This window comes from Camelina sativa, chromosome 11, assembly GCF_030686135.1.
Source record: "Camelina sativa cultivar CO46 ecotype springtype chromosome 11, ASM3068613v1".
Taxonomy (NCBI): domain Eukaryota; kingdom Viridiplantae; phylum Streptophyta; class Magnoliopsida; order Brassicales; family Brassicaceae; genus Camelina; species Camelina sativa.
The window spans coordinates 19076378-19089416 of NC_141890.1; the positions used below are offsets into that span (position 1 = coordinate 19076378).

The 13039-nt window shown below is 34.3% G+C and overlaps 3 protein-coding genes and 1 pseudogene across 3 annotated transcripts; 3 read left to right on the forward strand and 1 right to left on the reverse strand.

Moving 5' to 3' along the window:
- Positions 1-978: 978 nt before the first annotated feature.
- On the forward strand, positions 979-3262 carry LOC109127574 (putative serine/threonine-protein kinase PBL24; annotated as a pseudogene).
- Positions 3263-8022: 4760 nt separating this feature from the next.
- LOC104723929 (NADPH-dependent aldehyde reductase-like protein, chloroplastic) lies at positions 8023-8995 on the forward strand. Its single transcript, XM_010442359.3, has one exon. It carries the CDS (start codon positions 8054-8056, stop codon positions 8843-8845), a length of 792 nt encoding a protein of 263 aa, XP_010440661.1. The 5' UTR covers positions 8023-8053; the 3' UTR covers positions 8846-8995.
- A 1310-nt stretch (positions 8996-10305) lies between these two features.
- Positions 10306-12039, forward strand: LOC104723928 (large ribosomal subunit protein uL13x). Its single transcript, XM_010442358.2, has 4 exons — positions 10306-10638; positions 11254-11370; positions 11471-11558; positions 11716-12039. Exons 1-4 carry the CDS (start codon positions 10367-10369, stop codon positions 11857-11859), a joined length of 621 nt encoding a protein of 206 aa, XP_010440660.2. The 5' UTR covers positions 10306-10366; the 3' UTR covers positions 11860-12039.
- On the reverse strand, positions 11995-13039 carry LOC104723927 (uncharacterized). The gene has a single exon (XM_087475576.1). It carries the CDS (start codon positions 13037-13039, stop codon positions 12152-12154), a length of 888 nt encoding a protein of 295 aa, XP_087331702.1. The 3' UTR covers positions 11995-12151.

Genomic DNA, 13039 nt, shown 5'->3' on the forward strand with positions numbered 1-13039 from the left:
ATACGCGTTTATAAGACTTTTCAATTTGATTTTGGATGTTACTACTCTACTACTTGTTTATGTTTTTGATCTCTTCTTTGATTATGCATATATGGGCATTTTGGTTCTAAATGGGTAAAAAATATTTATACCGAACTAATCCCAAAACATATCATATATATTTCGGTATTCCAAAAAAATACTCGAACCGACCCGAACCCGAAAAAACCCGAACCGAACCCGAACTGAAATTTCCATAATACCTAGATGATTCTATAAATTATAAATCTGAATTACCCGAAACCCGAATTACCCGAACCTATAAGTTATGGGGAATCGGCCATTTTCCCAAAATATTGTTTTGTATGAGATAAGTTAGTGTATACATCGATGTTGTAGTAAAATAGTGAATAGAAGAAACTTACATAATTTGTAAAATTGGATCATTTGTTTCAGAATTACTCAAACTTTCAGAATCTGAAAAAACTAATGAAGCCAGCTTTGGTATATACTGGATTGAGCTATTTAGGCATCTGTTAGATATCTTATTGCGATATATTACACTTAATTAAGCTAAATAAGAAACCATAAAGATAACAAAAAAAAATTCTAAAAGAAGAAGTCACCATCCTTGTATAATTTATTATTGGAAAACGTTAGCAAAGATTCTCTGTTTTATTATTTTCCTCAAACCCTAAGCGCTTTAATGGTCGTTTTATAACCAAAACAAACAACCTTGTCACATCTCTCATCATGAAGTTGTCTTTTTCGTTTCTATTTCATCGTAGAAACATGTCTTCTTTCTTGAGAAACATCTGACGTTCAAGAACAAAACATAATCAAAGTCTGGATAAATAAATTAAAACAGGGTCTTGTAGGATCTCTGTCAAACTTTGTGAACCCCATCAAGAAATTTCTCAAGATTTTTTCATCTTAAACTAAACAAGAAAGATCCTAGAAAACTAAGCTTTTAGCTGAGATTTTGAATAATCTTTTGAAATGAGTTGTTTCTTGGGTCCATCGATGAACAACAAAAGTAGAGAGGATGAAGGCTCATCTATGGCTGTTCCGTATGATCGGAGGCAGATAGCAACACATGAAGCGGTGACGATGAAAAAAGAATCACCAAACAATATCGAGGCAGAGAGTTTCACATTTCGTGAGTTAGCAACCGCGACAAACAGCTTCAGGCAAGAGTTCTTGATCGGAGAAGGAGGGTTCGGGAGGGTTTACAAAGGAAAGTTGGAGAAGACAGGACAGGTAAAAATAAAGTAAGAAAAAAGAGAGAGCTGTTTTATTAATCAGTGGCTTCTGTCTGAAAGAAACCAGAGACAAGACTATCTTATTTGTTTGTTAAATGGTGACTTTAGGTGGTGGCTGTGAAGCAACTTGACCGTAATGGATTACAAGGGAATAGAGAGTTTCTGGTAGAGATCTTTAGGTTGAGTCTTCTTCATCATCCCAATCTTGCCAATCTCATTGGATATTGCCTTGATGGAGACCAGAGACTTCTTGTTTACGAGTTCATGCCTCTTTGTTCCCTCGAAGATCATCTCCTTGGTATATTTTCCTCAATCCCTTAACCGGTTTCTTTTGGTCACTTCTTGGTATTGGGAATTTTTGAACGTAACCGGTTTAATCATCTAACTGAACCAGATGTTGGAGCGGAACAACAACCACTGGATTGGAACTCTCGGATAAGGATTGCCTTAGGAGCCGCAAAAGGGCTTGCGTATCTCCACGAAAAGGCAAACCCTCCGGTGATATATCGAGATTTTAAATCGTCAAATATATTGCTTAATGAAGATTTTGATGCAAAATTATCAGATTTTGGTTTGGCAAAACTTGGTTCGGTTGGGGACACACAAAATGTATCTTCCCGAGTTATAGGAACTTACGGTTATTGCGCTCCCGAGTATCAGAAAACCGGTCAGCTAACGGTTAAATCCGATGTTTATAGTTTTGGAGTTGTGTTGTTGGAACTCGGTACAACGAGAACGAGTCATGAACAAAATCTAGTTACTTGGGTAACTCTCTTTAACTTCTTGATAAATTTTCGTATTTATTAGCATAAATGGGGTATTCTATGGATTGTTTAGTGACATTGAAGCTTCTTGATTCCGCATGAATTCATTAACTTTACCATCTATAATTTATGTTTAGGCACAACCGATATTCAGAGAACCAAATCGATTCCCAGAGCTAGCTGACCCACTTCTCCAAGGCGAGTTCCCTGAAAAAAGTCTGAACCAAGTTGTAGCAGTAGCGGCAATGTGTTTGCAAGAAGAACCAATAGTTCGACCATTAATCAGTGATGTCGTCACCGCCTTGAGTTCTCTGAGTGCAATAACCGGTTCACCTCCCCGTACAACGGGTACTGTCCTTAAGACCGTAGAGGACCAGGGCGTGTTTTAACGTGAGTCAGCTCCAAGAGATCTGTATGTACTCGTTACTATTACAAAAATTTTACCAAACGTTTCCAAATTTAGTTTACGTGTTTTCACCGTTATATATATTTTATAACTATTCACGCCATGATTCTTGTTTTTCTTTGGACACAAACGCCATAATATTTCCCACAATATAAATTACAAAATATTTAGCAAAAACTTGGTTGTCTCCATTTTTTACCGCTTATTGAATATTTTCTCCTAGTTAATAATAGTTAAGAGTTCTAAGATGTTTTCATACAACGGTGCTATGGGCACAGACATAAACCATAGAAAGTCTAACTTAGGCGGGCCACTATAAATCCTACAACAGTTGTAAGATGTTTTGTCCATTTGACAAGGTCCCTCACTCTTGTGGTAACTTGACCATACCTTTGTTTGGGGCCTTGGGCATAGAATCAGGATAATCATAACCACTTGATATTGTGCATTTTTTTTATTCTTAATAGATGGCTAGCTGTGCTTGAGGCGTACTTAAAATTAAGAACCAATTTGTGTACTAACCAAAAACACAAATAAAATTAAGAATATAAAACCATATTCAAAAAAAAAAGGAGAATAGGATGATGGTAAATTAAAATTATCATTTTAGTGTACTGTGGTAGTGGAGAGTAGTGGTAGCTGATGGCCTACGGCGGAGGCAGGAGGAAGTTGCCGATGGTGGTAACCGGCGGTGGTGCCGGCGTTATGTCCGACGGTGGTGCTGGTGTTATGTCCGGTGGTGGTTGACGGCGGTGGTGACTATTGCTAACGATGGTGACTGGCGGTGGTTGTCAGTGGCAGTGGTTGTCGGCAATGGTGGTAATAAAGATGATGGTGGAGAGATAAAATAGTATATATTATAGTTTATATAATACTAGATTAGGACTCGCACGATACGCGGGTTTATAATAAAATTAAAATTTTAAAAAATATATAAATAGTTTTTGTAAGAAAAATATATTTTCCAAAAATAAATAGATAAATATTTTTAGTTAGAGAGAAGTTTTTACTTTAATACACTAGTTTATATTTTTATATTTTAAAATTATTATTACAATTCTTACAATAACCTAAAGCTAAATTATCGACCACCAAAATATTTTTTAAACATTAACCATTACAAATTTTATTATTGTCAAATTTCAAAAACATTCAACAACTTATTCACAAAATGTTTTACATGCAATCAACCGATCAAAGCGTCATCTTTGCTCACATCCACGTACAATGTTACTCTATATTTTACACTAATAATATGTTCTTACACCCTAAAATATTTTATTGTTAAAATATACTCTTTATCACCAACTATAAAATGTATCTTTGAACAAATTAAACCAATTTTTGTCTCTTTACTTTCACTTTGACGTAGTTTCTTTCACAACTAAAACTTGTAGTGATAGTTTGTTTAACCACTAAAATTATTTACTAAAAAATATTTTGGATTAAAAACAGAAGAAAAAATACCTACACGGTTTCAATGAGTTTATGACCAACCAAATAAAATTTGAGAAATTAAAAGAGAGTTAAAAAAATAAAAAAATTATGACCACAATGATATAGGAGTTCAGATAATTTATAGATATAAAAATACTGCAACATAAGAAATTTAAAATATTTATTTTAAAGGGAATAAATAAAGATCTTACATATCTTTAACTGAAAAATAAAAAAGAAACTCAAAATAATATAAAAAATTATTTTAAAATATCACGAATTTCTAATAAAAGATCAAATTTAAACAAATAATATAACTAAAATCTAAAAATGCTACAACATAATTAAATTAAAATATTAAAAAGTATGAATAAATAAATATGATAGTACGTAGATTCTTCATCCAAAATTGTATAAGACAACTAGAATAAAAGTCCTGACCATCGTCTATGTTGCGAAATTGTAATTTGAGAACCTTGTATTTTGGTAACTATGTTAGACAATGAAAATCAATGAAAATTTTAAAATAATAATATGTGAATTATTCATAGATGTGAAAATGGGTGGAAGTAGTCGAAGATATATGTGTAACATTTTATAAATTTTGTACTTACATATTGATTTAGTTTGTCTACTCATATATGAAGCATAGTTAAAGTCAACGGTATAGGTTCATCTACAAGTGTCTTTTCAATGATAGTAATCTGATCATCACTCATGATACCCCCGTTTTCTTTTGCTAGCAAGGTTTTCTGATCTTGCATGGTTTGTATTTGTCTTTTTGTTGTTTATAATTTTCTTGCGTATTTAAGGTTTTGATTTGATATGGGATACTATTTAATATACATCTTTATATAATAAGACATATCCTCTATTTATTTACGGTGATATATAAATATTTTTTTTTTCTTTTGGATTAGTTTTTTTGTTAGTAAATATTTTTCTACTTTTTTTTCTAACGACATATGTTATAATTTGGACACATGTCAATTATCGAAACAATTGACAAGTGTCACAATCTCGTTAATGAGTAACTTTGACATCAAACTTTATATAACCAGATGAGGACCCACCCGATGTGCGGGTTTAAAGTTTTATAAATTAAAATAAATTTAACAAAAATATATTAAAATTTGTTGTATGTTATTTATAAATTTATTTTTGTTATAATACACTGATTTATATCTATTTACAAATCTTTTATGTATGTTACTATCAAAAGTGTATTTTTTACACCTATATATATTCTATGTTACAAATATATTCATTATCACCACCTAGAAAATGTCTATATGAACACATTAAGCCAACTATTTTACTTTCACTTCTCCATAGTTTTTTTATTATTAAAATTGTTGGCTCAAAAAACATTTTGAATAAAAAATATATTACATAATATACTAATCAATGATGAATCATCACAATTATATATGACCACCATAGAAAAAACTTCGGCTCCGTTCTCATCCCTTATGGAAAGAACCTTGCGTCCAACCTCCTCTACCATGGAGAGAACCTTGGCTCCGCCTTCCTCCCTTGGGGAGATAACCTTGCGTCCAACCTCCTCCACCTTCCTCCCTTGGGGAGATAACCTTGTGTCCAACCTACTCCACCATAGAAAGAATCTTGGCTCCGCCTTCCTCCTGTGTGGAGAGAACATGTTCACTTCTTTTTGCTATCTCAAAATGGCTTGCTCCGACAACCAATGAAAATAAAAACCTTTTTCTAACGTCACAAAATCTTTTGATAGTAACAAATGTTAAATTTTCCAATGTATTCATGGATGGAAGTGTCTTTGACACACCATGATGTAGCTTCTTTTTATGTAATTCCTCAACCGCCACCTTCTTAGTGAGCCCATGTCCACTCTCAATCCATGGGCCCACCTTCCTAAGTGGGTCCTACATCTATTCCTGGTCCGTGGACCCACCATTTTTGATGGCCGGTTTGTTATGTATGAGAGGCTTTAAAAACTTGTTTTGTCCTCACTCGCACAGTTCCGACAATCACTTCCAAGAAGATCACCCATCATGAAGTTCTCTGAGGACCATTGACCGGAAAAATAAGTGTATTTTGGTGACATATGTGACAAAATAAATTCTTTTAAATATTTCCGCAAACCAAGGTGTCACAGTCTTTGAGCTCATATAGATTTATCAACAACGATTTATGTTTTCTAATCTATCTATCTATGGTTGTTGTAAGCTTGTGTTTGATTAGCATATTTTATCTATCCATTAGGTTGATGAGCTTCTACTCGTTATCTTTCTTTATGATTGAATGAATAATGGTAACAATTATGTTTGCAAAAAAAAGAAGGATTTATGATCAACCAATCAAGGTTGAGAAATTAGAAGAAAATTAATTTGACATAATTAAAGAAACAATAGAAAATTATAAGCCCTGTAATATATGAATCCCAAATAATTCAAAGTTGAAAATATAAATTAAAAAACAATCAAAAAATACTACAATAAAAATTAAAATAGAGTATTAGGAAAAGAAGACGCATATATTAATCTTTTTTTGGTCAACATATTAATCTTACCTATTCCCAACTGAAAAAGGAGAAAGTAGGAGAAAATTTTGGTTTAAAAAAATAAGAAAAATTTACCTTACCATTAAATAAAATTTTCCAATTAAACAAAGTTGAAAGTGTTTTTGAATAAATTATTTAAATATAAGATGATCTATGTTTATATAGAAGTGAGTATTTACAAAATTTAGAATTAATAGTTAACTGTATATTTTACTTAATCCATTTTCCTATTTTTTTGTAGAATTAATAACTTAAAAATAAAAATAAGTAAATAATATTATAATTTTGAATTTTATGAAATATATATATATATATATATAATCTCCTTATTATTATTTTAAAAAAACTTTGTATTTTTAAATAAATTCAGTAATTTTTGATAATTATCTTTTTACATTATTAAAATATTTTAAAACAAAATATTTTATTTTTGTTGTAATCAAAATTTTCCTATTAAATATTAATTTTGACACATGTTAAAATCTGTGATTGAGATCTTGACATATTTCAAAATTTTGTTAATGGCTAATTTTCAAAACCCAACTTTATATAATAAGATAAGATGTATATTTAGTTAGTTTTTGAATTAATTTTTTTTTGTTGGTTATAAAGTGCAATTCCCCTAAAATTAAATTCATCAAAAGAGTCTAGTAATTTGAAGAAGAAAAAAAAACTAGATATTACCGGCATATCTTGATTCGAAATATGAAACATGACGTATAAATTCGAGGGATAATTGTTAATGTTATGTTGTTTTATGTAACTGGGAGATTTGTTTAACAATATCAGATTGGGTTTCTCGTATTTTTTTTAAAGGTATATTCAAATCAAATATACAAATGCATGTGTCATGTGTGACGACTAAAACGAATAAGATCATCAGACATCAGAATTCGAAATTTCACTTAATAGTACTATGATACTATCTTCTCATTATTTTTCCTCTTATAAAAGATGAAAAATTGTCTCAAATAACCAGAATAACCGAAAATCTTTCTTGATTCTTTTGATTTGCATCTGAACCCGTGATCACAGCCTTTGCGCAATATAGAGAATAGAACTACAAGAGCCGGTATGATAATAGAGACAAAATGATAACGTGTATTTTTAGGAAAACTACAATACCACTACTTGAAGGAGACAAATCTAATTTCGTCATTATCGTGTTACCGTTCGTAACTGCGAATATGTCTTCCACCACTGTGATCTATTAATGACGCCAACGATTAGAAAATAAAAACCATTATGTAAGCTTTCATTCAAGACTAAGGTGTTGAGAAAACCTCTTTTGTGAATTAAAATGAGTCTAGATATATACTTAAAAGTATTTTAACCAACCTTTTTGGAAGTGAAAAACATTTGAGTAGAGAATTTGAGAAGTCATTGTGGTCTTAAATTCTTAGTAACACTGTAATAACCCCTGAATAACATAAGAGTGTCGTGAGAGATGATCAAATAAGGTTATATGAGTGTAACGCATACACGTCACTGCTTACGTATAACAAAAACAAATCTCAAAATAAGTCTGTTGACTCGCCGCCCATGTGGCTGTATCTGAAGTGATAAAGACTAAAGTGTCCCTTTTGAGCTACCGATGTCACTATTATATCTATAAATGTGATCCTCCTTTCTTCTTGTTTATATCAAAATTTAGAACAAACGAGAAATGGAGAATAACACAAGAAGCTCATCATCTCTCCCTCTGGCCGGGCGTGTAGCTATAGTGACTGGAGCCACCAGAGGTATGGGCCGTGCAATCGCGATCCACCTCCACTCTGTTGGCGCAAGAGTCACCATCAATTATGTCTCGAGCTCATCAAAAGCAGAACTCTTGGTTTCAGAACTAAACGACTCATCTCAACCAAAGTCAGCAATTGCAGTTAGAGCAGATGTATCAGACCCGGAACAGATCAACAACTTGTTTGATCAAACCGAACAGGAGTTCGGATCTAAAGTTCACATCCTCGTGAACTGTGCAGGTGTTTTGGATCCAAAGTATCCGACTATAGCCGAGACCACACTGGAAGATTTCGAGAACACATTCACAATAAACACAAGGGGATCTTTCTTGTGTTGCAAGGAAGCAGCTAAAAGGGTTGTGAGAGGAGGGGGTGGAAGAATCATTATCATGTCTACATCAATGGTTGGTGGTCTCTCACCGGGTTATGGAGTTTACGCAGCATCAAAGGCTGCAGTGGAGACAATGGTGAAAGTGTTGGCGAAGGAGTTGAAGGGAAGCGGGATTACGGCGAATTGCGTGGCACCAGGGCCGGTTGAGACAGAGATGTTCTTTGCCGGAAAGAGTGATGAATTGGTGAAGACACTTGCAGCGGCTTGTCCTATGGGGAGGATCGGTGAGCCAAAGGATATTTCGGAGATTGTAGGGTTTTTGGCCGGTGATGGTGGGGAATGGATCAATGGTCAGGTTATTAGAGCCAATGGAGGTTTTGTTATTTAATAAAATTGGGGTATTCTAAGTAGTTTAGGCTTTTGATTTTTGGAACATTTGCCTTCAACACGGTGATGAAAATTGCAATATTGAATCGTACTATTATTGAATTTTTTAAAAAACATACAACGGAAAACTTAGTCGGACAAAATTTTAACTCAGCCGTATCGTTTAATAAGTCAGCCATAACTGAATAACATTCTAGTAATTAATCTTTTGCTACTAAGTCAGCCATGAAATGACCGAGTTGTACGATAAGTCAGCCTATCACGGCTGAGTTATAGTTTTTTAACTATAACTCAGCCGTAACTACAGCCAGGCGGAATACGTTAATTCAGCTGTGTCGTATTGATAACTCAGCTAAAATTTTGACAACTCAACCATCGGGTGAAAACTCAGCCGTAAGGACGGCTGAGTTAGAGCATTACTCAGCCAAAATTTTGACAACTCAACCATCGGGTGAAAACTCAGCCGTAAGGACGGCTGAGTTAGAGCATAACTCAGCCAGATTTTAATTAGTCAGCCGTAACGTTTGGCTGAGTTATACTCTAAGTCAGCTGTTTGCTCTTACTCAAATATTTTTTCCATAAATCAGCCGCAACATACCTATAACTCAGCCGTTATTACCTCTGTAACGCGTTACGGCTGAGTTATTTAATACACGTCAGTGGTTTCTGACGTGGCGTCTGACGTGACAATGACATTTTTGTAATTACATTTTTCCGGTAACATAAAACAAAGACACACTGAGTATTTTGAAAATACATGAAATATTCTAGTAATAAAATATTTTTTTGTAGATTGTGTTAATATTACCTAAAATGTATAACATCTGAGTAAATCTCCCAAATTTTAATCAATAAGTAAAATTTGCAAAATAACCATAAAAGTATCATTTATTTATGTATATAATAATATCAGAGGCTAAATTGTAGTTAGAAGATAGGCAGAAATAGAGTGTTCTTTTTTATCTCAAATGCGTTGTTGTCTTGCCCTTATTGTTGTTGTCATTTTGTTGTTATGTTGAACTAGTTTAAAGCCAATGTGATGAGGAGTGGGTTGAAACTCCCATTGTTACAAAGATGTATTGATTTTATGAGGTAAGCTCAAATCATACTAGTCATTGATCCAGTCATTCACAAATTTCGTGATCGTCCTACCTTGTCCTGAAAGTCTGAAAACGTTAAACAGAGGAACCACATCAACCAAAGTTGGCATAACTGAACCGAACTAGAGTGTTTTGTAATTTGTTCGACAAACCATACGACCAACCGCGAACCTTGTCAAAGTTATGTTCGGTTCAACTCAGTAAATAAAAAACTCCAAAAAAATACAAAGAACCAAACCGAATTGATCCGAACGCCTAGATAATAAGGTAAACACATTTCACGATTCTGAATTTCGTGGGCCGAATTTGGGCTTTAATCCCATTTTTGAAAATTAAAGAAACCCTAAAGCCTTGTGTTGTGCGTTATACATATTACGCGCAGCTCAAGTTTTATCAGAGAGGAAGCTCAAGGGAAGAAGAAGATGGTGTCAGGGTCAGGGATATGCGCGAAGCGTGTGGTCGTCGACGCGCGACACCATATGAGTGGTCGTCTTGCGTCGTCACTTGCAAAGGAGTTGCTCAACGGACAGAAAGTGGTGGTCGTCCGATGCGAGGAGATTTGTCTCTCGGGAGGTTTGGTTCGGCAAAAGATGAAGTACATGAGATTCCTTAGGAAACGTATGAACACTAAGCCTTCTCATGGTCCTATTCACTTTCGTGCTCCATCAAAGATCTTCTGGCGCACAGTTCGCGGGTTAGTTCACTTGAATTTTCAAAATTTATGATCAGTTCAGAATTATGAGAATGCAAATGCGTTTTCTTTGCGTAGATTTCGAGTCCTTTGTTATGTTTTCTCTGTGTTTATAAGAGAATTAACAGTTTAATTATGCAATTATGTTTTGTATCTTCTGTGTAAGTTATAAAAATGTAGCATTTATGCAAACTTTATTCCCCTTTTTGGTCTTTGGCTTGGGGTATAACAAAGATTGAACTGTGGATAATTTTGATTAGTCCAGAGATATGGCAGCTCTCAATTGTGTTATGTACGAGAATTAGTAGTTCAATTGTGCAATTATGTTTAGTATTTGATGTGTTAGTAATGAGCATTTCTACAAAGATCAAGTTTCTATATCTTTAGTTTTTGGGGTTGTTACAAAGAATTGAATTGTGAATATTTTGATCAGTTCAGAATTTGATTCTATTGAAGTGCAATTGCGTTTTCTTTGTGTACATAAGAGACATGGCAGCTCAATTGTGTTATGTACTCTGCTGTGTGAGTAATAGGAATGTAGCATTTTTAGAAAGATGTTTTTTCTTTTTTTTTTGAGTTTTGTGAACTTGATGTTTTGTTTTGTTTTTGTGGTGGCAGTATGATTCCACACAAGACCAAGCGTGGTGCTGCTGCACTTGCTCGCTTGAAGGTTTTTGAGGGAATCCCACCTCCATATGACAAGGTTAAGAGAATGGTTATACCTGATGCTCTCAAGTAAGTTCTCTTTGTTTTTTTTGTGTTCTGTTTTGTTTCATGATTTGGTAATAGTTACTGTCCAAATATGTGTTAATGATCAGCTGATTTTGTTAATCAGGGTTTTGAGACTCCAGAGTGGTCACAAGTACTGCTTATTGGGTCGTCTATCGTCTGAGGTTGGCTGGAACCATTACGATACCATTAAAGTGAGTCTCTCGTGTTTGGCTTTGAATAACTTGTTTCATTTTTTGCTACTGCTAATCTGATATTTCTATAGACATAAATCTATTGATGATACAAAACCTGTTTGGAGAATTTGTTAGGTCACTGAAACTGATGTTTTGAGTTTTATGATTCTAACAGGAACTTGAGACAAAGAGGAAGGAAAGGTCACAAGCGACGTATGAGCGCAAGAAGCAACTCAACAAGCTCAAGACCAAGGCAGAAAAGATTGCGGAAGAGAAGCTCGGATCACAGCTCGATATTCTTGCCCCAGTTAAGTATTGAAGAAACCCGTCTAATCACCTCTTGAGTTTTTAAACCAAGTTCCGTGTAAGCCTAGTCTTGATTTTGCATCTGAAATTTAGTGTCAAAGAAAGAAGCCTCTCTTTTCATTACTCGATTGTTCTGCTACACATATGCTTTATTTATGTTCGTTCTTATTTCAATCAAAATAATGTTGTTTCATATGGATCCTTATTAATATTCACAAAGTACCCCATTTAAAACTTCAAATTTTTACAATTGATATTCACAAATTACACCAAATCTACACAAACACGCATTGAGCAAAACAGAATCAACCATGAATGAAAGATGAAGTAGGTGATGAAACTGAATCATGATCCTTGACTATCTCTCGAAGTTGGTTCACTATATCTTCCATTTGCTTCATATCTCTGTGTTCTGCCACATCATCATCCCTCACCTTATCATTACTGTTATTATTATCCTCAATGACATGAACATCATACACAACCGGTTCTCTATCCTCAAGAACATCGCTTGCTCTCTTCTCATTGAAACTATCGTCTTCCGTCCCTTGATCATCCTCATCAATGTGCTTGTAAGTCTCAAGTTCTTTCTCCAGAAAATGCTTCTCTTTCTCCCTCTTTAAAAGAATCTCCTTGAGTATATTCATCTCTTCCTCGTCATAAGCAAATTTCTCATCAATCATTCTCTCGTATTGCTTCCCTTCCATCTCAAGCGAAGCTTTATCAGCTTGTAGCCTCAGAATCATAGCCATAGCTTCATCAGCTGCTGACGCTGAAGCTGCTCTTTCTTCCTCCAGTTCCACCACTAAAGCAGCTTTGGCTACTCTCTCTTCCTCAACAGCTTCTTCCAACAACCTCACTTTATCCATCAATTCCAAGTATTTATCTTTATCAAACGGATTCTTCTCTTCTTGGTCTTGTACTTGATGATGCAAAAGGCTTGGTCTAGTGGTAGCTAGCTTCTGGATTCTGAGTATGATTCTGAATGGCCAATCAAAGAGAAGTTTTTGGATGCAGAGATCACTGTTTTGGTACCCAAGAACTCCAGAACAGGGACAAGGCAAATACAGTAGCAACTTATATGTAAGAAAGACGAAAGCCGATACACAAAGAAGACAATAAGCAAATGCTAATTCCATAAAAGCAACCAAAATTCCATAAAACGTCAACCTATAACTTTCCGGGTAGTCCAT